This window comes from Oncorhynchus clarkii, chromosome 25 (assembly GCF_045791955.1).
Source record: "Oncorhynchus clarkii lewisi isolate Uvic-CL-2024 chromosome 25, UVic_Ocla_1.0, whole genome shotgun sequence".
NCBI lineage: Eukaryota > Metazoa > Chordata > Actinopteri > Salmoniformes > Salmonidae > Oncorhynchus > Oncorhynchus clarkii.
This window is the reverse complement of record NC_092171.1, coordinates 36312885-36339026: the sequence shown is the minus strand read 5'-3', so window position 1 is coordinate 36339026 and position 26142 is coordinate 36312885. Positions and strand designations below refer to the sequence as shown.

General features: G+C 43.2%; 1 protein-coding gene across 7 annotated transcripts in view; it reads left to right on the top strand.

The window, feature by feature from the left end:
• LOC139383844 (syntaxin-binding protein 5-like) overlaps positions 1–26142 on the top strand; it is a 44965-nt gene that overhangs the window by 11258 nt on the left and 7565 nt on the right. For 2 of the 7 annotated variants that reach the window (XM_071128421.1, XM_071128420.1), the window contains exons 3-23: positions 92–173; positions 787–887; positions 1256–1390; positions 2657–2720; positions 2863–2946; positions 6096–6219; positions 6433–6511; positions 6612–6766; positions 7578–7650; positions 7865–8012; positions 8130–8197; positions 9778–9818; positions 10187–10413; positions 11406–11593; positions 11861–11986; positions 21029–21180; positions 23587–23676; positions 23995–24060; positions 24227–24286; positions 24414–24461; positions 25689–25739. In XM_071128421.1, the coding sequence (XP_070984522.1) occupies positions 92–173; positions 787–887; positions 1256–1390; positions 2657–2720; positions 2863–2946; positions 6096–6219; positions 6433–6511; positions 6612–6766; positions 7578–7650; positions 7865–8012; positions 8130–8197; positions 9778–9818; positions 10187–10413; positions 11406–11593; positions 11861–11986; positions 21029–21180; positions 23587–23676; positions 23995–24060; positions 24227–24286; positions 24414–24461; positions 25689–25739 (2162 nt within the window). The remainder of the gene's footprint in view (positions 1–91; positions 174–786; positions 888–1255; positions 1391–2656; positions 2721–2862; positions 2947–6095; positions 6220–6432; positions 6512–6611; positions 6767–7577; positions 7651–7864; positions 8013–8129; positions 8198–9777; positions 9819–10186; positions 10414–11405; positions 11594–11860; positions 11987–21028; positions 21181–23586; positions 23677–23994; positions 24061–24226; positions 24287–24413; positions 24462–25688; positions 25740–26142) is intronic. The other 5 variants (XM_071128424.1, XM_071128422.1, XM_071128426.1 and 2 more) reach the window with 3 other exon arrangements.

Below are 26142 nucleotides of genomic sequence, written 5' to 3'. Positions count from 1 at the left end.
ACAGTTTAGCCTATTCAAATCAAAGTCTGATGATAAATGTACATACTGTCCATCTCTGTAGCATGGTCTCTTCCTTGACTGAACTGTTTAGTTTTGGCCGTGCGGGTGTGGAGTGTTACTGTCAGCATGACAGTGGTGCAGCTGTAATCCAGCTTCAGTTTCTGGTCAACGAGGTGAGTCCCACTGGTAAAGTTGATAGAGTGCACATCTTTGCATTTTTGTTCACCCTATATCCAACTCTATGGTCCCCCTCCCCAGTAAGCACTCCCGCACTCCCCTGTGTCTCAACAGTCTTTACTTGATTCCTTGTGTCCTCTCTTTGTTCTCGGCTCCTTCTCAAAACGCATTCAAGAAGAACGTCAGAGGGGAGGATTCTTCTGCATTTTGAGAAGTAATAGAGGAGAAAGCCAGACATTATGGAGTCGAGGAAATACTATTGAGAAAGTCCTGGATTGTATCATTGCCTTGTCGCTTCAACCTTAGTTGTCCATCCCTCAGCGAGGTTCCTCTCCGTATAGGTCTGTCTTATCGTCTCACTAGCATGCACTACAGTCAGACATTATGTTAACCATCTGTTTGAAATGTGCTTTTAGTGAACACATTGATTAAACACTAATGTAGGCTTTGTGGAAGCAAGACTCTCTGTATGTGGTTCTTTATTTAATGGACCTGATTATCTCTTAATCCACCCCATCTCTGACCTGTCCTGTTACCATGTTTACTGCTGTTTCTTATAGTATTACTTGTGTCGAGGTCTTATAACCCTATTATAACCCCCGTCAACAGGGGGCGCTGGTGAGTGCCTTAGCTGATGACAGCGTTCACCTGTGGAACCTGAGGCAGAAGCAGCCAGCTATCCTGCACACTCTGAAATTCAATCGGGAGAGGTACGTAGGGATAATGTAAACAGTGGTGTTGTGTTGAGGTTCATTGTGGTGTTGAGATTGTGCTTCGTGCTTATTTTTTATTCTTGTTTTATTTGTAATGTGAATGTTTTCCTTTTTGTGAGAAAATGGTTGAACTCTGGTCACCATTGGGGAATGAGCCCCTGTCTCAATAGGGCTACTTGAGAGAAAAAGTTAAAATAAATAACCATCATATCTGCATCCAAAATGGCACCCTATTCCCAATGTAGTGCACCACATTTTGACTAGAGCCTTATGGTCCCTGGTCAAAAGTAATGCACTATATACACAATAGGGTGTCATTTGAGAGGCACCTCTTGATTGATTCATCTCCCTTTTTGCCCCTACAGGATCACGTTTTGTCACCTGCCCTTCCAGAGTAAATGGCTGTACATCGGCACAGAGAAAGGAAACATCCACATCGTCAACGTGGAGTCCTTCACACTGTCAGGCTACGTCATTATGTGGAACAAAGCCATCGAACTGTGAGTCTGCCTGTCTGCCTTATATCTGCTTGGGTTTCTACAGTATGTGTACATCCCAAATAATACCCCATTACTGTTCCTACTGTAAGTCTCTGACTCACTACTGTAAGTGACTCTGGATTAGAGCGTCTGCTAAATGACTCACTACTGTAAGTGTCTCTGGATTAGAGCGTCTGCTAAATGACTCACTACTGTAAGTGTCTCTGGGTTAGAGCGTCTGCTAAATGACTCACTACTGTAAGTGTCTCTGGATTAGAGCGTCTGCTAAATGACTCACTACTGTAAATGTCTCTGGATTAGAGCGTCTGCTAAATGGCTCACTACTGTAAGTGTCTCTGGATTAGAGCGTCTGCTAAATTACTCACTACCGTAAGTCTCTGACTCACTACTGTAAATGTCTCTGGATTAGAGCGTCTGCTAAATGACTCACTACTTACTGTAAATCTCTGACTCACTACTGTAAGTGTCTCTGGATTAGAGCGTCTGCTAAATGACTCACTACTGTAAGTGTCTCTGGATAAGAGCGTCTGCTAAATGACTCACTACTGTAAGTGTCTCTGGATTAGAGCTTCTGCTAAATGACTCACTACTGTAAGTGTCTCTGGATTAGAGCGTCTGCTAAATGACTCACTACTGTAAGTGTCTCTGGATTAGAGCTTCTGCTAAATGACTCACTACTGTAAGTGTCTCTGGATTAGAGCGTCTGCTAAATGACTCACTACTTACTATAAGTCTCTGACTCACTACGGTAAGTGTCTCTGGATTAGAGCGTCTGCTAAATGACTCACTACTTACTATAAGTCTCTGACTCACTACTGTAAGTGTCTCTGGATTAGAGCGTCTGCTAAATGACTCACTACTTACTATAAGTCTCTGACTCACTACTGTAAGTGTCTCTGGATTAGAGCGTCTGCTAAATGACTCACTACTTACTATAAGTCTCTGACTCACTACTGTAAGTGACTGGATTAGAGCGTCTGCTAAATGGCTCACTACTGTAAGTGTCTCTGGATTAGAGTGTCTGCTAAATGACTAAAATGTACAATGTCTTAGTTAGAAGTCTGTCAAAGATGGTGTTTATTATTCTGCTGTGCTATGCCCTTGTGCTATGCCCTTGTGCTATGCCCTTGTGCTATGCCCTTGGGAAGTTGGTATAGAAACCAGGAAGAAGAAGTTAAGAACATAAGAATATTGCATTGTTTGATTCACACAGACGGTAGAAGCTAAGAGTGAGGCTGTTTCCTCCATCTCCCCGTTCCCCCTCAGGTCCTCCAAGTCACACCCTGGGCCTGTGGTCCACATCAGTGATAACCCCATGGATGAGGGAAAGGTAGGAACTTTCCAAAGAACCATCAATCAATCAATGATTCATTCATTCCAGAGCTTCAGAACATTGCTGATTATTTACAACCTGCTTCTAAAAATCCAATTCTCAAAAAGGAAAATAATCATGTTGCTTGTTATTGTGGCAGATTTTGATTGGATTTGAATGTGGGACCGTGGTGTTGTGGGATCTGAAATGCAAAAAAGCTGACTACCGCTACAATCATGATGAGGTAAGGCATCTTTCTGTGGCAGTTGGTTCCTGTGGGGACTGACTGGGGAGAGGGGGACTTGCATTTAGAAATGAAATACACGGTGAACAATTATGTTCCTGATTTGACATACGACTCTATCAATCTTCACTGCAAAACATTGCAATTCAGCATATACATTGGAAATGTATCAATGCATTTGTAAGCAATGGGTATTATTGTGGATTCAGACTGATTATGTAACACTCTGTTGGAAAAGTAATGTGTTAAGAGATCTCCTTGTCTGAAAGTCTTCAGATCCACATCACAACTTGCTGTTATGAGTTTCCTGATCCACTATGAAGCAGCCAACACTACACACTGTGTTTCTTCTTCTCTTTGTGTATCTTTACCCTCCAGGCTATCCACTCAGTACACACTGTGTTTCTTCTTCTCTCTGTATCTTTATCCTACAGGCTATCCACTCAGTACACACTGTGTTTATTCTTCTCTCTGCTCTGTGTATCTTTATCCTCCAGGCTATCCACTCAGTACACACTGTGTTTCTTCTTCTCTCTGCTCTGTGTATCTTTACCCTCCAGGCTATCCACTCAGTACACACTGTGTTTCTTCTTCTCTCTGCTCTGTGTATCTTTACCCTCCAGGCTATCCACTCAGTACACACTGTGTTTTTTCTTCTCTCTGTGTATCCGCTAAAGGACTACAGGTTGACACGGGAATGAAAATTCAAATCGGTCTTGTCCTGTCAGCATTTTTCCCGTACTGTCCTGATCCCGCAACAGTTCTATAACCCCGGAACTTTCCTGTCCTGTCCTGATAAAAATCACTCCCCTCCTGTGCTGATTTTTACGTGCAGAAATAACTTATTCCGTTAGCTGCTCGTCTGTCTGTCCCCCGCTCTGCATGTGAGTAACCATAGCAACTGCTCTGTTTGGCTGCTGCTCACTAATCACCAGACAGTAGCCTGCCCCGAACACACAGCTGATAACAACAACATTACCAGATTTTGGCAATGAAGGCAGGCCTCTTCTACTTACTCAGAGGCAGATGAACTCATGATATGGACATGTGTAATTGTGTACAGTACCAGTCAAATGTTTGGACACACCTACTCATTCAAGGGTTTTTCTTTATTTTTTACTATTTTCTAGATTTCTAGAATAATAGAAGACAAAACTATGAAATAACACATATGGAATCATGTAGTAACCAAAACAGTGTTAAACAAATCAAAATATATTTGAGATTCTTCGAAGTAGCCACCCTTTGACTTGATGACAGCTTTGCACATGCTTGGTATTTTCTCAACTAGCTTCACCTGGAATGGTTTTCCAACATTCTTGAAGGAGTTCCCAGATATGCTGAGCACTTGTTGGCTGCTTTTTCTTCGCTCTGCAGTCCTTCACTTTTCCTTCACTCTGAGGTCATGTGATTGTGGAGTCCAGGTCATCTGATGCAGCACTCCATCACTCTCCTTGGTCAAATAGCCCTTACACAGCCTGGAGGTGTCTTGTTGAAAAACAAATGATAGTCCCACTAAGCGCAAACCAGATGGGATGGCGGATTGCTGCAGAATGCTGGTGTAGCCATTCTGGTTAAGTGTGCAGTGCCACCAGCAAAGCACCATCACACCTCATCCTCCATGCTTCACGGTGGGAACCACACATGTGGAGATCATTCGTTCACCTACTCTGCGTCTCACAAAGACACAGCGGTTGGATCCAAAAATCTCAAATTTGGACTCATCAGACTAAAGAACATATTTCCACCAGTCTAATGTCCATTGCTCATGTTTCTTGGCCCAAGCAAGTCTCTTCTTCTTATTAGTGTGGTTTCTTTGCAGTAAATCGACCATGAAGGCCTGATTCACGCAGTCTCCTCTGAAAAGTTGATGTTGAGATGTGTTTGTTACTTGAACTCTGTGAAGCATTTATTTTGGCTGCAATTTCTGAGATTGTTAACTCTAACGAACTTGTCCTCTGCAGCAAAGGTGACTCTGGGTCTTCTATTCCTGTGGCGGTCCTCATGAGAGCCAGTTTCATCATAGCGTTTGATGGTTTTTGAGACTGCACAAGTTTTCCAGATTGACTGACCTTCATGTCTTAAAGTAATGATGGACTGTCGTTTCTCTTTGCTAATCTGCACTTGAAGAAACTTTCAAAGTTCTTAGAATTTTCCGGATTGACTGAACTTCATGTCTTATAGTAATGATGGACTGTCATTTCTCTTGAGCTGTTCTTGCCATAATATGGACTTGGTCTTTTACCAAATAGGGCTATCTTCCGTACACCACCCCTACCTTGTCACAACACAACTGATTGGCCCAAATGCATTAAGAAGGAAAGAAATTCCACAAATTAACTTTTAACAAGGCACACCTGTTAATTGAAATGCATTCCAGGTGACTACCTCATGAAGCTGGTTGAGAGAATGCCAAGAGTGTGCAAAGCTGTCATCGAGGCAAAGTGTGAAGAATCTAAATTCTAAAATATATTTTGATTTAACACTTTTTTGGTTACTACGTGATTCCATATGTGTTACTACTATTATTCTACAATGTAGAAAATAGTAAAAAATAAAGAAAACCCTTGTGAGTAGGTGTGTTCAAACTTTTAACTGGTACTGTCTTCGAGTGCATTTTGAAGGAACATCTAGGAACATCTCCGGTTGTTATTTGATTAAACCGCTGCAGCGTACCCAGTTCCTTCATGCCAAAGACAACTCTAATACATTTTGTTACAACATTGCTCTTTCTTTTTATTGGCTTTAATGTTATTGATGGGTCCTTGGCTGTAACAAGACGTTGCAATTCCTCTCTTGAAGGAATCATCATTCACTGACGTACGTTGGCATCTGTAAAGTAGTGACTGGCTACAACTGGAGTGAGAGTGAGCCAACGGAAGGGGAGAAATTACCATATTTTTTTCAAATAGATTTTAATGAACTATAATAGGCCTACACACAGTGTATTTTATTTTTATGAAATCCTACACACATTACACATTTCTACCCCCCCCCCAAAATACTCAGTTCAGAATTATTTGTGTACTGCTGCCCATTCCTGTGGACTGTCGATCCTGTCCCGTTCTGTTCTGCACTTGACTCTAGAACTTCACTCCCATTCCTGCCAGAAGACCCGTGTCAACCCTTAGTATCCTCCCCTCCTCCAGGCCATCCACTCAGTAGCCTGGCACCATGAGGGAAAACAGTTCACCTGCAGCCACTCAGATGGAACTCTGACCACATGGAACGTACGTGTCCCCGCCAAGCCTACAATCACCATCACACCACACGGTAGGTTCTGATGCACACGCAGACAACAATGGCCTCAGGAAGACAAAGATGGATGGAAACAGCACAACATATGAAAGCATGCCCAAATCAGTCAGATAATAGGCTACGGGTACAATATGTTAACGTGTGCTTTTAATCGCATGTGCTTAGTACAGTTGTATTTATCAGTGTACAGAAAATTGAGGTTTTTTTCTCTGCAAAATTCCCTCCCAGGTAAGCAGCCCAAGGATGGAAAGAAGCCAGAACCATGTAAACCTATCCTCAAAGTGGAGTATAAAACGACTAGAGCTGGGTGAGTGATTGTTTGTCCTAGTAAACAATTATCCATAAAGGCTTGACCATGTGATCTGTCTAGGTCATTTATTGAATGAATGTCTTTATTTCATATCCAGGGACGCCTTCGTGGTCATGTCTGGAGGCCTGTCCTATGACACGGGGTGCAGGAGGTCCTGTCTGACGGTGATGCATGGGAAGAGTACTGCTGTCCTGGAGATGGACTATCCCATCGTAGACTTCCTCACGCTCTGCGAAACACCATATCCTAATGGTAAGTTACAGTAGTATAGCACTGTTACGGAAGCACCATATCCTAATGGTAAGTTACAGTATTATAGCACTGTTACGGAAGCACCATATCCTAATGGTAAGTTACAGTAGTATAGCACTGTTACGGAAGCACCATATCCTAATGGGAAGTTACAGTATTATAGCACTGTTACGGAAACACCATATCCTAATGGTAAGTTACAGTATTATAGCACTGTTACGGAAGCACCATATCCTAATGGTAAGTTACAGTAGTATAGCACTGTTACGGAAGCACCATATCCTAATGGGAAGTTACAGTATTATAGCACTGTTACGGAAGCACCATATCCTAATGGTAAGTTACAGTATTATAGCACTGTTACGGAAGCACCATATCCTAATGGTAAGTTACAGTAGTATAGCACTGTTACGGAAGCACCATATCCTAATGGTAAGTTACAGTATTATAGCACTGTTACGGAAGCACCATATCCTAATGGTAAGTTACAGTATTATAGCACTGTTACGGAAGCACCATATCCTAATGGTAAGTTACAGTAGTATAGCACTGTTACGGAAGCACCATATCCTAATGGTAAGTTACAGTATTATAGCACTGTTACGGAAGCACCATATCCTAATGGTAAGTTACAGTATTATAGCACTGTTACGGAAGCACCATATCCTAATGGGAAATTAAGTTTGAAATACAAATTGGATAGTGATACATTTTGGCAGTTTATGCTTCCATATTGAACACTGTCATAAGGATTTTTTAAATTTTTTATCAAGACAGTTGAATGTTGTTGTTTTTTGTTGCTTCATCACAGATTTCCAGGAGCCTTATGCTGTAGTTGTCCTCTTGGAAAAGGATTTAGTTGTCATCGACCTTGAACAAATTGGGTGAGTCTTGTAGTGACAATATGCTACATTATGCTTACTAATGCTGGCACAATGCATGGAACAATGTCCTGCTGTTAGCTAACTTCAGTAGTAGGGTGGAGGGGTTGGAATAAAAGCACAAGTTTCTATTGGGCATCCGCGTACGTTAGACAATAAAGTCATCTTCTGAATCTAGGTCTTACAACCACAGCTTTTTCCCCTTTTTGATTGACAGGTACCCAATATTTGAGAACCCGTACCCTCTGTCGATCCACGAGTCTCCAGTGACGTGCGTGGAGTACTTTGCTGACTGCCCTCCTGAACTCATACCTGCACTTTACTCTGTGGGCTCCCGGCAAAAGAGACAGGGTTACAGTAAGAAGGTAATGTGTCCCACTTAAAAAAAAACTGTTCTAGAGTAAATAGTTCTATATTTTGGTTGTATCTATATGGTCACACGGTTATTGTTGTGTAGTAAAGGCATTTTTTTGTATTTCCAGGAATGGCCTATAAGTGGTGGTAACTGGGGCCAAGGCACACTGAGCTACCCCGAGATCATCGTCACTGGGTGAGTACCTACCGAACACCTGAGGGCTGAAACACAACTATAGAGATTGTATAATGCACTTCTATACGTAAAAGTGTTTCGAAGTGTGCACAACATTTACCTAACAAACTGTATTACAATTGTGTACAGTGCCTTCGGAATGTATTCAGACCCCTTGACTTTTTCCACATTTTGCTACGTTACAGCCTTATTCTAAAATGGATTAAACAAAAAAGAAATCCTCAGCAATCTACACACAATACCCCATAATGACAAATCAAAAACAGGTTTTTAGAGATTTTAGCAAATATATTAAAATTAAAGAACAGATACCTTATTTCCATAAGTAGACCCTTTGCTGTGAGACTTAAAATTAGGCTCAGGTGCATCCTGTTTCCATTGATCATCCTACAACTTGATTGGAGTCCACCTGTGTTACATTCAATTGATTAGATAGGATTTGGAAAGCATGCCCCTGTCTATATAAGGTTGTTGACAGTTGACCGTGCATGTCAGAACAAAAACCAAGCCATGAGGTCGACGGAATTGTCCGTAGAGCTCCAAGACGGGATTGTGTCAAGGCACAGATCTGGGGAAGGGTGCAGAAATGTTTTTGTACCCTTCCCAACATTGAAGGCCCCCAAGAACACTGTGGCCTCCATCATTCTTAAATGGAAGAAGTTTGGAACTACCAATTATCTTCCTAGAACTGACTACCCTGGCAAACTGAGCAATCTGAGGAGAAGAGCCTTGGTCAGGGAGGTGACCAAGAACCTGATGGTCATTCTGACAGAGCTCTAGAGTTCCACTATCCAGAAGGACAACCATCTCTGCAGCACGCCACCAATCAGGCCTTTATTGGGGGCGGGGCGGCAGGGTGGCCTAGTGGTTAGAGCGTTGGACTAGTAACCAGAAGGTTGCAAGTTCAAACCCCCGAGCTGACAAGGTCATTCACCAATCTGTCATTCTGCCCCTGAACAGGCACTGTTCCTAGGCTGTCATTGAAAATAAGAATTTGTTCTTAACTGACTTGCCTGGTTAAATAAAGGTAAAATAAATGTAAACAATTGTAAAGTGGCCAGATGGAAGCCAATCCTCTGCAAAAGGCACATGACAGCCCGCTTGGAGTTTGCCAAAAGGCACCTATAGACTCTCAGACCATGAGAAACAAGATTCTCTGGTCTTGTGCCAAGGTTGAATACTTTGGCCTGAATGCCAAGCATCACATCTGGAGGAAACCTGGCACCATCCCTATGATGAAGCGGCAGGGACTGGGAGACTGGTCAGGATCGATGCAAAGGTGAATGGAGCAAAGTACAGAGATCCTTGATGAAAACCTGATCCAGAGCACTCAGGACCACAGACTGGGGCAAAGGTCCACAACAGGACAACAACCCTAAGCACACAGCCAAGACAACACAGGAGTGGCTAAATGTCCTTGAGTGGCCCAGCCATAGCCCAGACTTGAACCCGATCGAACATCTCTGGAGAGACCTGAAAGTAGCTGTGCAGCAACGCTGCCAATGGTTCCCGAAGGCACTGTATTTACCATAGGAGTTTACCAACACAGCTGATCCATTTTCCTTCTTTGCAATGAACAGACATGCTGACGGATCAATCAAGTTTTGGGATGCTTCTGCAAGTGAGTATGCTTTTTAATTTGATTCCTTCCATATATAATTGGATGAAATAAGAATACCACAACGGTTCGTCCCTTTTGTGAGGAAATGTACTTCATTTGTATACAGTATGTAGAGCCAATGATACCTGTAGATCAATGCTCATAGTTCATTATAATATATGTTAACATTACATTTTATTCATTTAGCAGATGCTCTTATCCAGAGCGACTTACAGGAACAATTAAGGTTAAGTGCATTGCTCAAGGGCACATGAACAGATTTTTCACATAGTTTGCTCTGGGATTTGAAACAGCGACCCTTTCAGTTACTTTAACCACACCACACTAGACTAACTGCCACCTCCATTGTCTCCGTTCCTCTGTCCTAGTAATGCTCCAAGTACTGTACAAGCTGAAGACTGCCAAGGTGTTTGAGAAGGCTCCAAAGGGCGGTAAGGAAGAGAAGCCGAGCACAGAGATAGTGGATGAGGATCCCTTTGCCATCCAGACTTTGTCGTGGTGCCCAGAGAGCAGAATGCTGTGTGTGGCCGGAGTCTCCGCCCACGTCATCATCTATAGGTTCAGCAAACAGGAAATGACCACAGAGGTGGTGCAGGTAACCATAGCAACCAGTTTCAATATTCTGTTTATGCAGTGTTTTGTATAATATCTGTACCGTATTCTAATGAAAACAGTTTCTCAATATTATATCAATGCAGTGTTTTGAGTATAGGTACTGCACACCAGGATGTTTACCGATGTTGTATCCATGCAGTGTTTTGAGTATATGTACTGTACACTAGGATATTTCTCGATGTTGTATCCATGCAGTGTTTTGACTATACACTGAGTGTACAAAACATTAAGAACACCTGCTCTTTCCATGAGATAGACTGACCAGGTGAAAGCTATGATCCCTTATTGATGTCACTTGTTAAATGCACTTCAATCAGTGTAGATGAAGGGGAGGAGACAAGTTAAATAACGATATTTAAGCCTTGAGACAATTGAGCCATGGATTGTGTGTGTGTCATTCAGAGGGTGAAGATGTGTCTTTGAACGGGGTATGGTAGTAAGTGCCAGGCGCACCGGTTTGTGTCAAGAACTGCAACGCTGCTGGGTTTTTCACGCTCAACAGTTTCCTGTGTGTATCAAGAAGGGTCCACCACCCAAAGGACATCCAGCCAACTTGACACAACTGTGGGAAGCATTGGAGTCAACATGGGCCAACATCCCTGTGGAACACTTTCAACACCTTGTAGAGACCATGTCCCAATTAATCGAGGCTGTTTTGAGGGCAAAGGGGGGTGGGGGGTATGGGGTGCGCAACTCAATATTAGCAAGGTGTTCCTGATGTTTTGTACACTCAGTGTATTGTATACCAGCAATGTGAGGCTGTATACTGTACCAGCAATGTGAGGGTATATACCAGTAATGTGTTTTTTACCTGACTAATCAGGAATTCCTTATTTTCTGGCATTGATACATTTATAAATAATTTAAAAAATAAATTCCTAATTTATTTGATATGCCTTTTATTATCGTTTTCCAGATGTTTCCCAGCTATTAGTCTTTCTGTTTCTAGGTATTATTACTCTCTCTCCTCAGCTGTTGGAGGTGCGTATGCAGGGTGAGCTGAACGATGTGGATTCTCCAGACCCAGCAGGAGACCATCCTCCCACCCCATCTACCCCAGTACCCCCCTCCTCCTCCAGCCCTACCCAGGAGGGAGAGCCCCCTGAGGCCCAGCCCTTCACCTCTGATGACCGGCCCAGGGATAACGTACCAGGCCTTAAGTATGGACCACCAGACAGTGCATGTTCTTCTCCTGTCAGGCATTGACATTTTCTATTGTAGACTTCAAAACTCCAGTATTCTGTTTTATTACAAGAAGTGTCATCCATGAAGAAAAGACAAGATCATGATAAGTAGGCTATTTGTATGTAAGATTAATGCACGTACAAATGCATTATAAACCGTGAACAGTAGGTGATGGTGTAGCATTGAATCTAGGTGCAGTAAGGACTGTTCACTGCATGTTGTCTGGTGTGTCGTGTCTGTAGGGTCTGGAGCGCCCCTCTGAAGCAGTCTCCTGGTTACCAGGTGGAGCTGGTCATTCAACTGGTCTGGGTTAGTGGGGAGCCGCCGCAGCAGATCACCAGCCTGGCCGTCAGCTCGTCAGACGGACTGTAAGTCCGCCTGTCCGTCCATCTGTCAGCATGAACCTCTGCTCTCTTGATGGTCAAGGTGTACATGAGACACATCACCTACAGCTGTATTCATGCAGTGAGCAGAGATCACATACAAATGGAATATACTGGAACTCAAGGCATATCATTTACTTTTTGGTCAATCAGGACAAAAAATCTACCACCCGCTCAAAATATTTTTTTCCTGCTAAAATTAAACCAACAAAACACACACAAAAGGATGAGCATGCTTTGTAATGTTTCTAAAACATTATTTTTTATTCATTATTTTACCAGGTAAGTTGACTGAGAACACATTCTCATTTGCAGCAACGACCTGTGGAATAGTTACAGGGGAGAGGAGGGGGATGAATGAGCCAATTGTAAACTGGGGATTATTAGGTGACCGTGATGGTTTGAGGGCCAGATTGGGAATTTAGCCAGGGCACTGGGGTTAAAACCCCTACTCTTACGATAAGTGCCGTGGGATCTTTAATGACTTCAGAGAGTCAGGACACCCGTTTAACAACCCATCCGAAAGACGGCACCCTACACCCGGCAGTGTCCCCAATCACTGCCCTGGGGCATTGGCATATTTTTTTTAGACCAGAGGAAAGAGTGCCTCGTACTGGCCCTCCAACACCACTTCCAGCAGCATCTGGTCTCCCATCCAGGGACTGACCAGGACCAACCATGCTTAGCTTCAGAAGCAAGCCAGCAGTGGCTGGTATGCTGCTGGCGCAATACATGTATTACTAGTAAGAAGTAATGTGGTATATTGTTTAATTACATTTGTATTAACCAAAATATCATGTGAGACAAATGTTCACCTGCCCCTTTAAGGGCGTGAGTTTACCGCGGTAGCGCGACTTCAGTCATGTTTGTGCCTGTGAGATTGAGTCTGACTAATAGAGGCGTTGTCTTCTCGTCCCCTAGCAGTTGAAACTCAAACATAGAAATACAACCTAGCTTGTGAACAGAACAATGAAACTAGCCAAGAAACACCAGGACAAAGTCTCACTTCAGTAGACTTTGGTTTCAAGTAAATTAGACCAACTTTTATGCCTGCGCTAGCACTTCTAAATGAATCTTTCACTCAGCTCTTCACTTGCGCACAGCTATGGAGCGAGATACCTGCCAAAAGGTTGGGATAGTATAGTAAGAAAATCCATACGGAAATTGTTAGGATCGTAAGAAAAGCCATGTGTGAAACGTAAACATGAAATTGAATCTGTGAACATACAAACACCATGTTACGATTACGGAAGAACATTTTAGACTTGAACAAATCTAGTGTTGCAATTCTGACGTACAATAATACCTTTCAGAGTTTTGGCAGTTTCATCTCACCAACCCAAAAAAATGTACACAAACGGCCTGTGTAGAAGTAATGGGAACCGGAAAGAGGCATCTTGCACGTTTTCAAGTTAAGAGTCTCCGTTCTCTCGTACTCTTCAGTTGAGTTAACTTCACATTTAGGTTGCTAATGTAATGGATTTGTTTACCAGCGCAAGTCTAGATAGCACTAGCTGTATTATGCCTACAGTTAAGTTTCAGTCAGCTAGTGGTATCTCTACAGCATGGACATATCTCTGGGTGACGTGGACATCCTCATGCACCTTATCAAAATATGACTCAGTATTGCACCATCCCATTCTCTGGGGTCTGTCTGCAATCATAACCAGTAGAATCTAACAGGAATAATGAATCATAACCAGTAGAATCTAACAGGAATAATGAATCATAACCAGTAGAATCTAACAGGAATAATGAATCATAACCAGTAGTATCTAACAGGAATAATGAATCATAACCAGTAGTATCTAACAGGAATAATGAATCATAACCAGTAGTATCTAACAGGAATAATGAATCATAACCAGTAGTATCTAACAGGAATATTTCATGATAACCAGTAGTATCTAACAGGAATAATGAATCATAGTAATAGTATCTAACAGGAATAATGAATCATAGTAATAGAATCTAACAAGAATAATGAATCATAACCAGTAGTATCTAACAGGAATAATGAATCATAACCAGTAGTATCTAACAGGAATATTTAATCATAACCAGTAGTATCTAACAGGAATAATGAATCATAGTAATAGTATCTAACAGGAATAATGAATCATAGTAATAGTATCTAACAAGAATAATGAATCATAACCAGTAGTATCTAACAGGAATAATGAATCATAACCAGTAGTATCTAACAGGAATATTGAATCATAACCAGTAGTATCTAACAGGAATAATTAATCATAACCAGTAGTATCTAACAGGAATAATGAATCATAACCAGTAGTATCTAACAGGAATAATGAATCATAGTAATAGCTGTTTGGTGAATCTGTTAATTATGTATGACCACTGGAGTCCTCGCCACTCAACATATTTTTTATAGAATATTTTGATATTTATTTAATCACTCAATCTTTCATATTCTGTAGGAGAGGTAAATATGAATGTAAAATAATTAGACATGATTTCTATGAACAGGGTCATGAACCAATGGACTTTGAAATGAACAAGAGGTTAAACGTCGGCTAAGTCTAGCATAAGCTTCCTCCCACACTTTACACTTTACAATAACTCTGTTGCAGTGGTCTTAGGTAGTCTCCAGGCCTATTTGCCGACTAGCCAAATAAAATAGTGCCTAGCATGCATGATGCGTGCAACTCGTCATTCCAACATATTTGAACATTTCATTCACTCTTCAGTATGTCATCCATTCAGTCGGTTGTCTGAGTTGCAATAAGAACTAAATCAAAGAGAACAGTCTTATTATTTTGTTTATTGAAACCAGTGTGTGTATTCAAAATGTATCTAAATTCTCCAAAGTTCTTTCATAATTCAATGTTTCATTTAGGCCTATCCAAATACAAAATAGGCCTTACATTTTTTGGGGTTAACTGCCTTGTTCAGGGGCAGAACATCAGGTTTTTACCTTGTCAGCTCGGGGATTCGATCTTGCAACCTTTACGGTTTCTAGTCCAACGCTCTAACCACTAGGCTACCTGCCGCTCTAACCACTAGGCTACCTGCCGCTCTAACCACTAGGCTACCTGCCGCTCTAACCACTAGGCTACCTGCCGCTCTAACCACTAGGCTACCTGCCGCTCTAACCACTAGGCTACCTGCCGCTCTAACCACTAGGCTACCTGCCGCTCTAACCCCTAGGCTACCTGCCGCTCTAACCACTAGGCTACCTGCCGCTCTAACCACTAGGCTACCTGCCGCTCTAACCACTAGGCTACCTGCCGCTCTAACCACTAGGCTACCTGCCGCTCTAACCACTAGGCTACCTGCCGCTCTAACCACTAGGCTACCTGCCGCTCTAACCTCTAGGCTACCTGCCGCTCTAACCTCTAGGCTACCTGCCGCTCTAACCACTAGGCTACCTGCCGCTCTAACCACTAGGCTACCTGCCGCTCTAACCACTAGGCTACCTGCCGCTCTAACCACTAGGCTACCTGCCGCTCTAACCACTAGGCTACCTTCCGCTCTAACCACTAGGCTACCTGCCGCTCTAACCTCTAGGCTACCTGCCGCTCTAACCACTAGGCTACCTGCCGCTCTAACCACTAGGCTACCTGCCGCTCTAACCACTAACAGCCAAGACTGAACCAATATGTCGTTTTGGCTCATTTATTGATATGGATATAGCCTCTACGTGATGGGGTTGTGTAATGTAAATGGCTATAACAAGCCTCCATACAGAGTGGAATTCACAAATACAACAGTCAAAAGGCCTAGTATAAGGCCTACAGTCCATGCTCCCAAATACTGGGAAAAGTGTGATTCATTAGGTTACATGATCACCACAGTAGCCGCACGCGGCTATAAAAATTAATTCTGAAATGATATGGCCATTAAATAACACACAACAGCATGGTATATTTAGATAGTGGAATAGGCCCAGCCTAAATCATATTTTGCAGCGCAGGCAGTTATTCTAGACAAGGCTCTTCTGTGAATTTACCATTCTCACACAAGTCATTTGCTGAAGGCCCAAGCCTATACTACGCCATGTACTTGTATAACGTCGTTATTGAATGCAGTTCTAAAACAAGCTCTAGACTTTTATTTTGGAAATGCAACCTGAAGCTGCATAGCAACACTAACGTCTGGGTTAGAGTTGCTCGATAGACTAGCAACGCTCGGTTTATGTCCGTTGCAGATGCCACATCACTGACAAAAGTTTGTACGTATAAAAAAGATCTGTAACCAAGTGAAGGGAGAAGTAAAGGGTGTTTACAAATCTAATTCAACGTTTACGTTTAGTGTTTCACGCATGGCTTTTCTTACAATCCTAACAATTTACTTCTGGATTTTTTTTACGATCCTAACGAAGCGTACGTTCAACCTTTTGTCAGCGATGTCGCTCCATACACTTCCCCCAGCCAGGCAGTGTTGCAGGGAGAGATCTCGCTCCATACACTTCCCCCAGCCAGGCAGTGTTGCAGGGAGAGATCTCGCTCCATACACTTCCCCCAGCCAGGCAGTGTTGCAGGGAGAGATCTCGCTCCATACACTTCCCCCAGCCAGGCAGTGTTGCAGGGAGAGATCTCGCTCCATACACTTCACCCAGCCAGGCAGTGTTGCAGGGAGAGATCTCGCTCCATACACTTCCCCCAGCCAGGCAGTGTTGCAGGGAGAGATCTCGCTCCATACACTTCCCCCAGCCAGGCAGTGTTGCAGGGAGAGATCTCGCTCCATACACTTCCCCCAGCCAGGCAGTGTTGCAGGGAGAGATCTCGCTCCATACACTTCCCCCAGCCAGGCAGTGTTGCAGGGAGAGATCTCGCTCCATACACTTCCCCCAGCCAGGCAGTGTTGCAGGGAGAGATCTCGCTCCATACACTTCCCCCAGCCAGGCAGTGTTGCAGGGAGAGATCTCGCTCCATACACTTCCCCCAGCCAGGCAGTGTTGCAGGGAGAGATCTCGCTCCATACACTTCCCCCAGCCAGGCAGTGTTGCAGGGAGAGATCTCGCTCCATACACTTCCCCCAGCCAGGCAGTGTTGCAGGGAGAGATCTCGCTCCATACACTTCCCCCAGCCAGGCAGTGTTGCAGGGAGAGATCTCGCTCCATACACTTCCCCCAGCCAGGCAGTGTTGCAGGGAGAGATCTCGCTCCATACACTTCCCCCAGCCAGGCAGTGTTGCAGGGAGAGATCTCGCTCCATACACTTCCCCCAGCCAGGCAGTGTTGCAGGGAGAGATCTCGCTCCATACACTTCCCCCAGCCAGGCAGTGTTGCAGGGAGAGATCTCGCTCCATACACTTCCCCCAGCCAGGCAGTGTTGCAGGGAGAGATCTCGCTCCATACACTTCCCCCAGCCAGGCAGTGTTGCAGGGAGAGATCTCGCTCCATACACTTCCCCCAGCCAGGCAGTGTTGCAGGGAGAGATCTCGCTCCATACACTTCCCCCAGCCAGGCAGTGTTGCAGGGAGAGATCTCGCTCCATACACTTCCCCCAGCCAGGCAGTGTTGCAGGGAGAGATCTCGCTCCATACACTTCCCCCAGCCAGGCAGTGTTGCAGGGAGAGATCTCGCTCCATACACTTCCCCCAGCCAGGCAGTGTTGCAGGGAGAGATCTCGCTCCATACACTTCCCCCAGCCAGGCAGTGTTGCAGGGAGAGATCTCGCTCCATACACTTCCCCCAGCCAGGCAGTGTTGCAGGGAGAGATCTCGCTCCATACACTTCCCCCAGCCAGGCAGTGTTGCAGGGAGAGATCTCGCTCGCCAGGCAGTGTTGCAGGGAGAGATCTCATACACTTCCCCCAGCCAGGCAGTGTTGCAGGGAGAGATCTCGCTCCATACACTTCCCCCAGCCAGGCAGTGTTGCAGGGAGAGATCTCGCTCCATACACTTCCCCCAGCCAGGCAGTGTTGCAGGGAGAGATCTCGCTCCATACACTTCCCCCAGCCAGGCAGTGTTGCAGGGAGAGATCTCGCTCCATACACTTCCCCCAGCCAGGCAGTGTTGCAGGGAGAGATCTCGCTCCATACACTTCCCCCAGCCAGGCAGTGTTGCAGGGAGAGATCTCGCTCCATACACTTCCCCCAGCCAGGCAGTGTTGCAGGGAGAGATCTCGCTCCATACACTTCCCCCAGCCAGGCAGTGTTGCAGGGAGAGATCTCGCTCCATACACTTCCCCCAGCCAGGCAGTGTTGCAGGGAGAGATCTCGCTCCATACACTTCCCCCAGCCAGGCAGTGTTGCAGGGAGAGATCTCGCCAGGCAGTGTTGCAGGGAGAGATCTCGCTCCATACACTTCCCCCAGCCAGGCAGTGTTGCAGGGAGAGATCTCGCTCCATACACTTCCCCCAGCCAGGCAGTGTTGCAGGGAGAGATCTCGCTCCATACACTTCCCCCAGCCAGGCAGTGTTGCAGGGAGAGATCTCGCTCCATACACTTCCCCCAGCCAGGCAGTGTTGCAGGGAGAGATCTCGCTCCATACACTTCCCCCAGCCAGGCAGTGTTGCAGGGAGAGATCTCGCTCCATACACTTCCCCCAGCCAGGCAGTGTTGCAGGGAGAGATCTCGCTCCATACACTTCCCCCAGCCAGGCAGTGTTGCAGGGAGAGATCTCGCTCCATACACTTCCCCCAGCCAGGCAGTGTTGCAGGGAGAGATCTCGCTCCATACACTTCCCCCAGCCAGGCAGTGTTGCAGGGAGAGATCTCGCTCCATACACTTCCCCCAGCCAGGCAGTGTTGCAGGGAGAGATCTCGCTCCATACACTTCCCCCAGCCAGGCAGTGTTGCAGGGAGAGATCTCGCTCCATACACTTCCCCCAGCCAGGCAGTGTTGCAGGGAGAGATCTCGCTCCATACACTTCCCCCAGCCAGGCAGTGTTGCAGGGAGAGATCTCGCTCCATACACTTCCCCCAGCCAGGCAGTGTTGCAGGGAGAGATCTCGCTCCATACACTTCCCCCAGCCAGGCAGTGTTGCAGGGAGAGATCTCGCTCCATACACTTCCCCCAGCCAGGCAGTGTTGCAGGGAGAGATCTCGCTCCATACACTTCCCCCAGCCAGGCAGTGTTGCAGGGAGAGATCTCGCTCCATACACTTCCCCCAGCCAGGCAGTGTTGCAGGGAGAGATCTCGCTCCATACACTTCCCCCAGCCAGGCAGTGTTGCAGGGAGAGATCTCGCTCCATACACTTCCCCCAGCCAGGCAGTGTTGCAGGGAGAGATCTCGCTCCATACACTTCCCCCAGCCAGGCAGTGTTGCAGGGAGAGATCTCGCTCCATACACTTCCCCCAGCCAGGCAGTGTTGCAGGGAGAGATCTCGCTCCATACACTTCCCCCAGCCAGGCAGTGTTGCAGGGAGAGGTGGAATTAGGCTATATAGCATTTGTAGTTATTTGACTTTGTGCGATTAATTTACCAGCTATGAAACAAAACGGCAGAAATCATTTGACAACAGCTACTTGACCATTTATTTTACTATACATGTGATCGTACTTGACTATTTATTTATTTTACTATACATGTGATCGTACTTGACTATTTATTTTACTATACATGTGATCGTACTTGACTATTTATTTATTTTACTATACATGTGATCGTACTTGACTATTTATTTATTTTACTATACATGTGATCATACTTGACTATTTATTTTACTATACATGTGATCATACTTGACTATTTATTTTACTATACATGTGATCGTACTTGACTATTTATTTGACTATACATGTGATCATACTTGACTATTTATTTTACTATACATGTGATCGTACTTGACTATTTATTTATTTTACTATACATGTGATCGTACTTGACTATTTATTTATTTTACTATACATGTGATCATACTTGACCATTTATTTATTTTACTATACATGTGATCGTACTTGACTATTTATTTATTTTACTATACATGTGATCGTACTTGACTATTTATTTATTTTACTATACATGTGATCGTACTTGACTATTTATTTATTTTACTATACATGTGATCGTACTTGACTATTTATTTATTTTACTATACATGTGATCGTACTTGACTATTTATTTATTTTACTATACATGTGATCGTACTTGACTATTTATTTATTTTACTATACATGTGATCATACTTGACCATTTATTTTACTATACATGTGATCGTACTTGACTATTTATTTATTTTACTATACATGTGATCGTACTTGACTATTTATTTATTTTACTATACATGTGATCATACTTGACCATTTATTTTACTATACATGTGATCGTACTTGACTATTTATTTATTTTACTATACATGTGATCATACTTGACCATTTATTTTACTATACATGTGATCGTACTTGACTATTTATTTATTTTACTATACATGTGATCGTACTTGACTATTTATTTATTTTACTATACATGTGATCATACTTGACCATTTATTTTACTATACATGTGATCGTACTTGACTATTTATTTATTTTACTATACATGTGATCGTACTTGACTATTTATTTATTTTACTATACATGTGATCGTACTTGACTATTTATTTATTTTACTATACATGTGATCGTACTTGACTATTTATTTATTTTACTATACATGTGATCATACTTGACCATTTATTTTACTATACATGTGATCGTACTTGACTATTTATTTATTTTACTATACATGTGATCGTACTTGACTATTTATTTATTTTACTATACATGTGATCGTACTTGACTATTTATTTATTTTACTATACATGTGATCGTACTTGACTATTTATTTATTTTACTATACATGTGATCGTACTTGACTATTTTTTTATTTTCTATTAACAAATGTGAGTGAAATGCTCGCACTGTGGAGCCCTTGACCACAAGGTAACATGTCTGGTGAAATAGACATCTTACCCCTAAATCTACCTGCAGGTGGCGGGTGTTAATTTTAGGCCCTGCTGTAACTGAATCGAATGCTTTATTGATTGTATGTTGGGCTTAAAACAGTTTGTGTTGTTTCTAAAACTGCAGGTGACCCGAGTTCAGTAAAAATGATGAACCTTTTATTTTCCTCCCACAGTGTGGTGTTTGGCAACAGCAGCGGTCTGGCTGTCGTGGACTACCTTCAGAAGAGCCTCCTCCTGAACATGAGCACGTCAGAGCTGTACAGTCCCTCAGACCCCTACCAGAGACAGCCTCGGTCGCCTCGCAAGACACGCCAGCCATCTGGAGGTGAAGGGAGCATGAGTTCACATCTTAATGTTCAGATGAGTAGGCTACGGCATGTAGCTATGTTCACAGAAATTAAAGGAAGTATGTTCACACAGAATGTCATGTCAAAAAGACTACAATATCTTCCTTGTGTTTTTTTAAATGTCCCCCCCCAGGGGAAAACAACTTAAGTATGTTCTCTAGAACCCCTACCTGATAGTGTCATGAAAGTGATTAGTATAGTAGTGTGTTGTCAAGTGAGTTGTAGTTTGAACTGAAAGATATTGATAGTCCAGAGTATAGAATGAGAACACAACTGCTGTATATAACGGAGATCTCTGTGGTCCAGTGTATGCCTGACCTATTAAAGCCAGTAAGCTAGCTAGAGGAGCAGGCCTCACGCTAGGCTTGGGTGGTAACCAGATTTTCATTTCGTCATACAGTCCTTCTCTCATCCCGGGATTTACAATATTACCAACATAGCACACAAGGGGGTGATAAAAACGCAAGAAAAGCCCATTGGTCCTCTATTACCAGAATGCTGACAAAATTAGCACAAACTAATAGAGAAATCGCATAAATGCTAACGAAAACAAGCAAACTAATTTTAAAGACAGGCAAATTCAGCTCATAAAGTTATACAAGCATAGCATTGACTGTTGACATTTACAAGCGAAAGTGAACGAGATAAACGGTGCAAATGAACGAAGATGTGATGCATACTTTGTTGAAGGAAGATCAGCATGTCTACACGGAGCATAGGGGAGAAGAATAGAGCAGGAAGAGCAGCATGTGTACACGGAGCATAGGGGAGAAGGAAGAGCAGCATGTGTACACGGAGCATAGGGGAGAAGGAAGAGCAGCATGTGTACACGGAGCATGGGGAGAAGGAAGAGCAGCATGTGTACACGGAGCATAGGGGAGAAGAATAGAGAAGGAAGAGCAGCGTGTGTACACGGAGCATAGGGGAGAAGAATAGAGAAGGAAGAGCAGCATGTGTACACGGAGCATAGGGGAGAAGAATAGAGAAGGAAGAGCAGCATGTGTACACGGAGCATAGGGGAGAAGAATAGAGAAGGAAGAGCAGCATGTGTACACGGAGCATAGGGGAGAAGGAAGAGCAGCATGTGTACACGGAGCATAGGGGAGAAGGAAGAGCAGCATGTGTACACAGAGCATAGGGGAGAAGAATAGAGAAGGAAGAAAAGGGACAGTAGGAAGCACAGGGAAAAAATGGCAGCTGTACAGATCTCATTCAGAGCTCTTTGACTTCCAACGGTAAGCCATTATAATATATTTGATAGCAATCATTTAGTAGTGATTTGCATACAAGTGTAACTTCATGACCACACAACAGAGTCGCTCATAGATATAGAATGCTATGGACTCAGCAGCTTCTGCTTTCTCCATTGGGCAATTTATAAACAAACACGTGACTGGCTCAACTGTTCTGGGGAACTACAGTAAACTTCATAATGCAAAATAATGTCCTAGGTGTAATGAAGAACACAATCTGCTTTATCTCCTAAGGTATTGCGCAAGTTGACTGCCCGTATTAACTTAAAAAGTAGCTACAAATATTCAAACTTATTGAAAAACTTTTTTTCAAAATTCCCCCGGTGTACTCTATATACAGTATACCACCCAAGCCTACCTCACACACTTGGCAGACAGTTTGGCTTCACACCCCTGAGTGCGCCACCCCCTGCAGTAGCATTTGTCTCTCAACAGGAGGCATCCCTGGTGGACTGTCCATCTGTTCAGTGACACTATAGAAGCCACAGAGAAACATGCTCATCATGACTGGACTCTGTCTGTGCCGTGTTGGGAGTGCCCTGCTTTTTGCTTCCGCTGGTCGAAAGTAAATGTACATTTTGGAGCACTGTACACAAACACATTAGAGTAGGGCTTCACGCTTGTTGTTGCTTCTGACTGCCGTATCATTTCTGTCACCAATACATGCTATCTCTCTCTGTCTTGCCATACTTCCTCTAATGCTCTTTCTTTATCTTGTCATCCTACCACTCATGTTTCTCATTGTGGTCATGTCATCCTTGGCTTAGTGAGCCTCCAGGGGCTCAGCAGGACTGGGTTCAATAGTGCTCTTCAGTCATGCCTTGACTCAAATGTGGATAACTAAGCCTACAATTTCAATTCACTCACAAATCGAGTCATCTTGTCATAATTTGATTTACCGTAAAAATGTATGAGTTAATTTATATTTAATATATTTATATTTAATTTATAAGTAATTAGTTTCAAAAACGGTGGTATTGTTTTTAAACCCATACATACTGATCTGCAGTACTGTTGGAGTGAATGCAGTTGCTAGCCTCTGTGAGTTAGCTGTTTTTCTGTTCTGATTCACTATCATTGTTTTGTCTCACCTATTTTCCTCTGTTGATCTCTCTCTATGGCCTTGTAAAGACAAAGACATTCCGCCTGTGACATCTTGCATGTCCCGCCTTTCTATATTTTATACGTCTATGAAAAAGACCTATCATTCTTCTAACTCCCGTAAGTCATCTCATGTTTATCACAATCTTTGTTGTCTTCTCTTTCTCTCTCCACCTCTCTTTCTCTTCAATCTGCCTTTTCTGTCAAGGCAGATTCCTCTCACTGTCTATTTCGTGCCTGTTCTCCACATCTCTGTGATAATATCACATTGGTCTAAGACATGTCTGTTCTCCACATCTCTGTGATAATATCACATTGGTCTAAGACATGTCTGTCCTTCACAGCTCTGTGATAATATCACATTGGTCTAAGACATGTCTGTTCTTCACAGCTCTGTGATAATATCACATTGGTCTAAGACATGTCTGTCCTTCACAGCTCTCAGTGATAACAGCGATGGAAACAACATTTCAGAGGAGAAAAGCAGCAAATCACCAACGTCAGGTAACATTTAATTCTCCATTACTGCATAATACAAAACGCAATCTACCTTTTTCTTGAGAAAGTACGAAAAGGACATGTTCGATATACATGTTTATCCATTTAGCTGCTTTTCAGTATCAAGGAGTGTTGAATGAGTTGATGTCCACTGAAGTGTTCTTGTTACCAGGCTCTACGACACCCACCAATTCAGACGATGAACACAAACAGAAAAGGTTTATAGAAATGGGTACTGTATAACACTGATAAATCAACAACATCTACAGAGCTTCATTCTTCCCAAACGTTCTGGCTGTCGGAAATGCAATGCAATGCAATTTTACATTTGCCTTTGTCTTTTTAAAACACATTTGCAGTGAAGTCCAAAAGCAGGCGCTTTTCCAAGACGGTTGCCAATGACTTTGGTAGTGTATGATCCCTGTGTTATAAACTCTACTGCTTTCTTTCTCTCACCGACTTCACTGGGCTTCAAACCAAGGCTATGCCCTAATCCAACATGGCCGACCTCACTGGGTTTCTAAACAAGGCTGTGCCCTAATCCAACATGGCCGATCTCGCTGGGCTTCTAACCAAGGCTATGCCCTAATCCAACATGGCCAACCTCACTGGGCTTCTAACCAAGGCTATGCCCTAATCCAACATGGCCGACCTCACTGGGTTTCTAAACAAGGCTGTGCCCTAATCCAACATGGTCTCTTACCGACTTCACTGGGCTTCTATCCAAGGCTATGCCCTAATCCAAGATGGCCGACCTCACTGGGTTTCTAAACAAGAGGTTGTGCCCCAATCCAACATGGCAGCCTATGCATCATGTGCTAATGAAGGTGATGGAGAAGAAACGTACTCAATCTGTGGGTTGTTTTTGTCAATCACAAGGTTGCTGATGTCTATTAAAGTGATCCTCTGCACTTTGTCAAATGCATGATTGATAGAGGGGTATCCACTTGTATCTCTTAGGACCAAATGTATTATGTTTTTTTGCACTAAAGTAAAATCATTGTTGTACCTGTTCTCTCTAGAGGGAATATAATGTCAAATAAAGACACTAAAAACATTTTATCACTCATCTAAAAGTGGTGTATGTTTTCACTGGTTCAAAGGTATACTAACTCTGACCATTAATCTCTTAACTAATTGAGGTATTGGGAATGTTCATCAGTAGAATAACGCAAGATTTGGTTTGACCAACTAAAAAAAGTCATTTTTATTACAGAGCTTTGATCCTTGATTATTCACTTTAATGATTTTCCCTCCCATTCCTCCCCAGTAATTTTTTGAAAAAATAACCAATAATCAATGTCTTTTTCTTGTCTACCTCTTGCTTTGTGCGTGATGCACTCAGTGACCTCTGAGTCTCAATGCTAATTCTACATTCTAATGCTAATTCTACATTCTAATGCTAATTCTACATTCTAATTCTACAGTCTAATTCTACATTCTAATTCTACAGTCTCCTCAAACTTTTTGCCAATGAATGATGGATGACACAAATTGCTGAAAGTGATCAAAACAAGTAGTGTTTTAATGGAGATCATTGTATTTGACATTCATTTTGCTTGATTTCAAAGTATTAATTTGTAAAGAGGGCATGTTTTATTTAATTTATTTATTTGTATTTATTTTCCTTGCAGCCAAGATGTCAAAGAAAATTAGCTCACCTACAGAGCAAAAGACAGGCCTGGGTAAGCCCTTATAACTTTGTGTTGATTACATTCCATAGTAGCCCTTTTACCTTTCAGGTGCTGTTCCCACTTCCTAAATAAACCTAACTTTCCTTACAGTTTCAATGTTTGTTTGTGAGAGTGTAGCCCTAGCCTGGTGGTACCAGCCTAATAGCTGCGTTCTCCATCAGAATTGTGTGCTATCTCACGATCAGGCTGGTTCCACCTGTAAGAAAGACGTGTCACTGAATGTGTGAAATTCAAATTCTGTTATCTTGTAAACTGAGACACATGTACTCTCTGTTTGGCCTCGTCCTCTCCATAAGCAGAGGAGAGGGTGCGACAGCAGCGCTCTCTCCCATATAAGAGGTGCTTTTGTTGTATGAAGGAGGGCAAGGAGTCCAGAACTTTGACCTTTGACTTT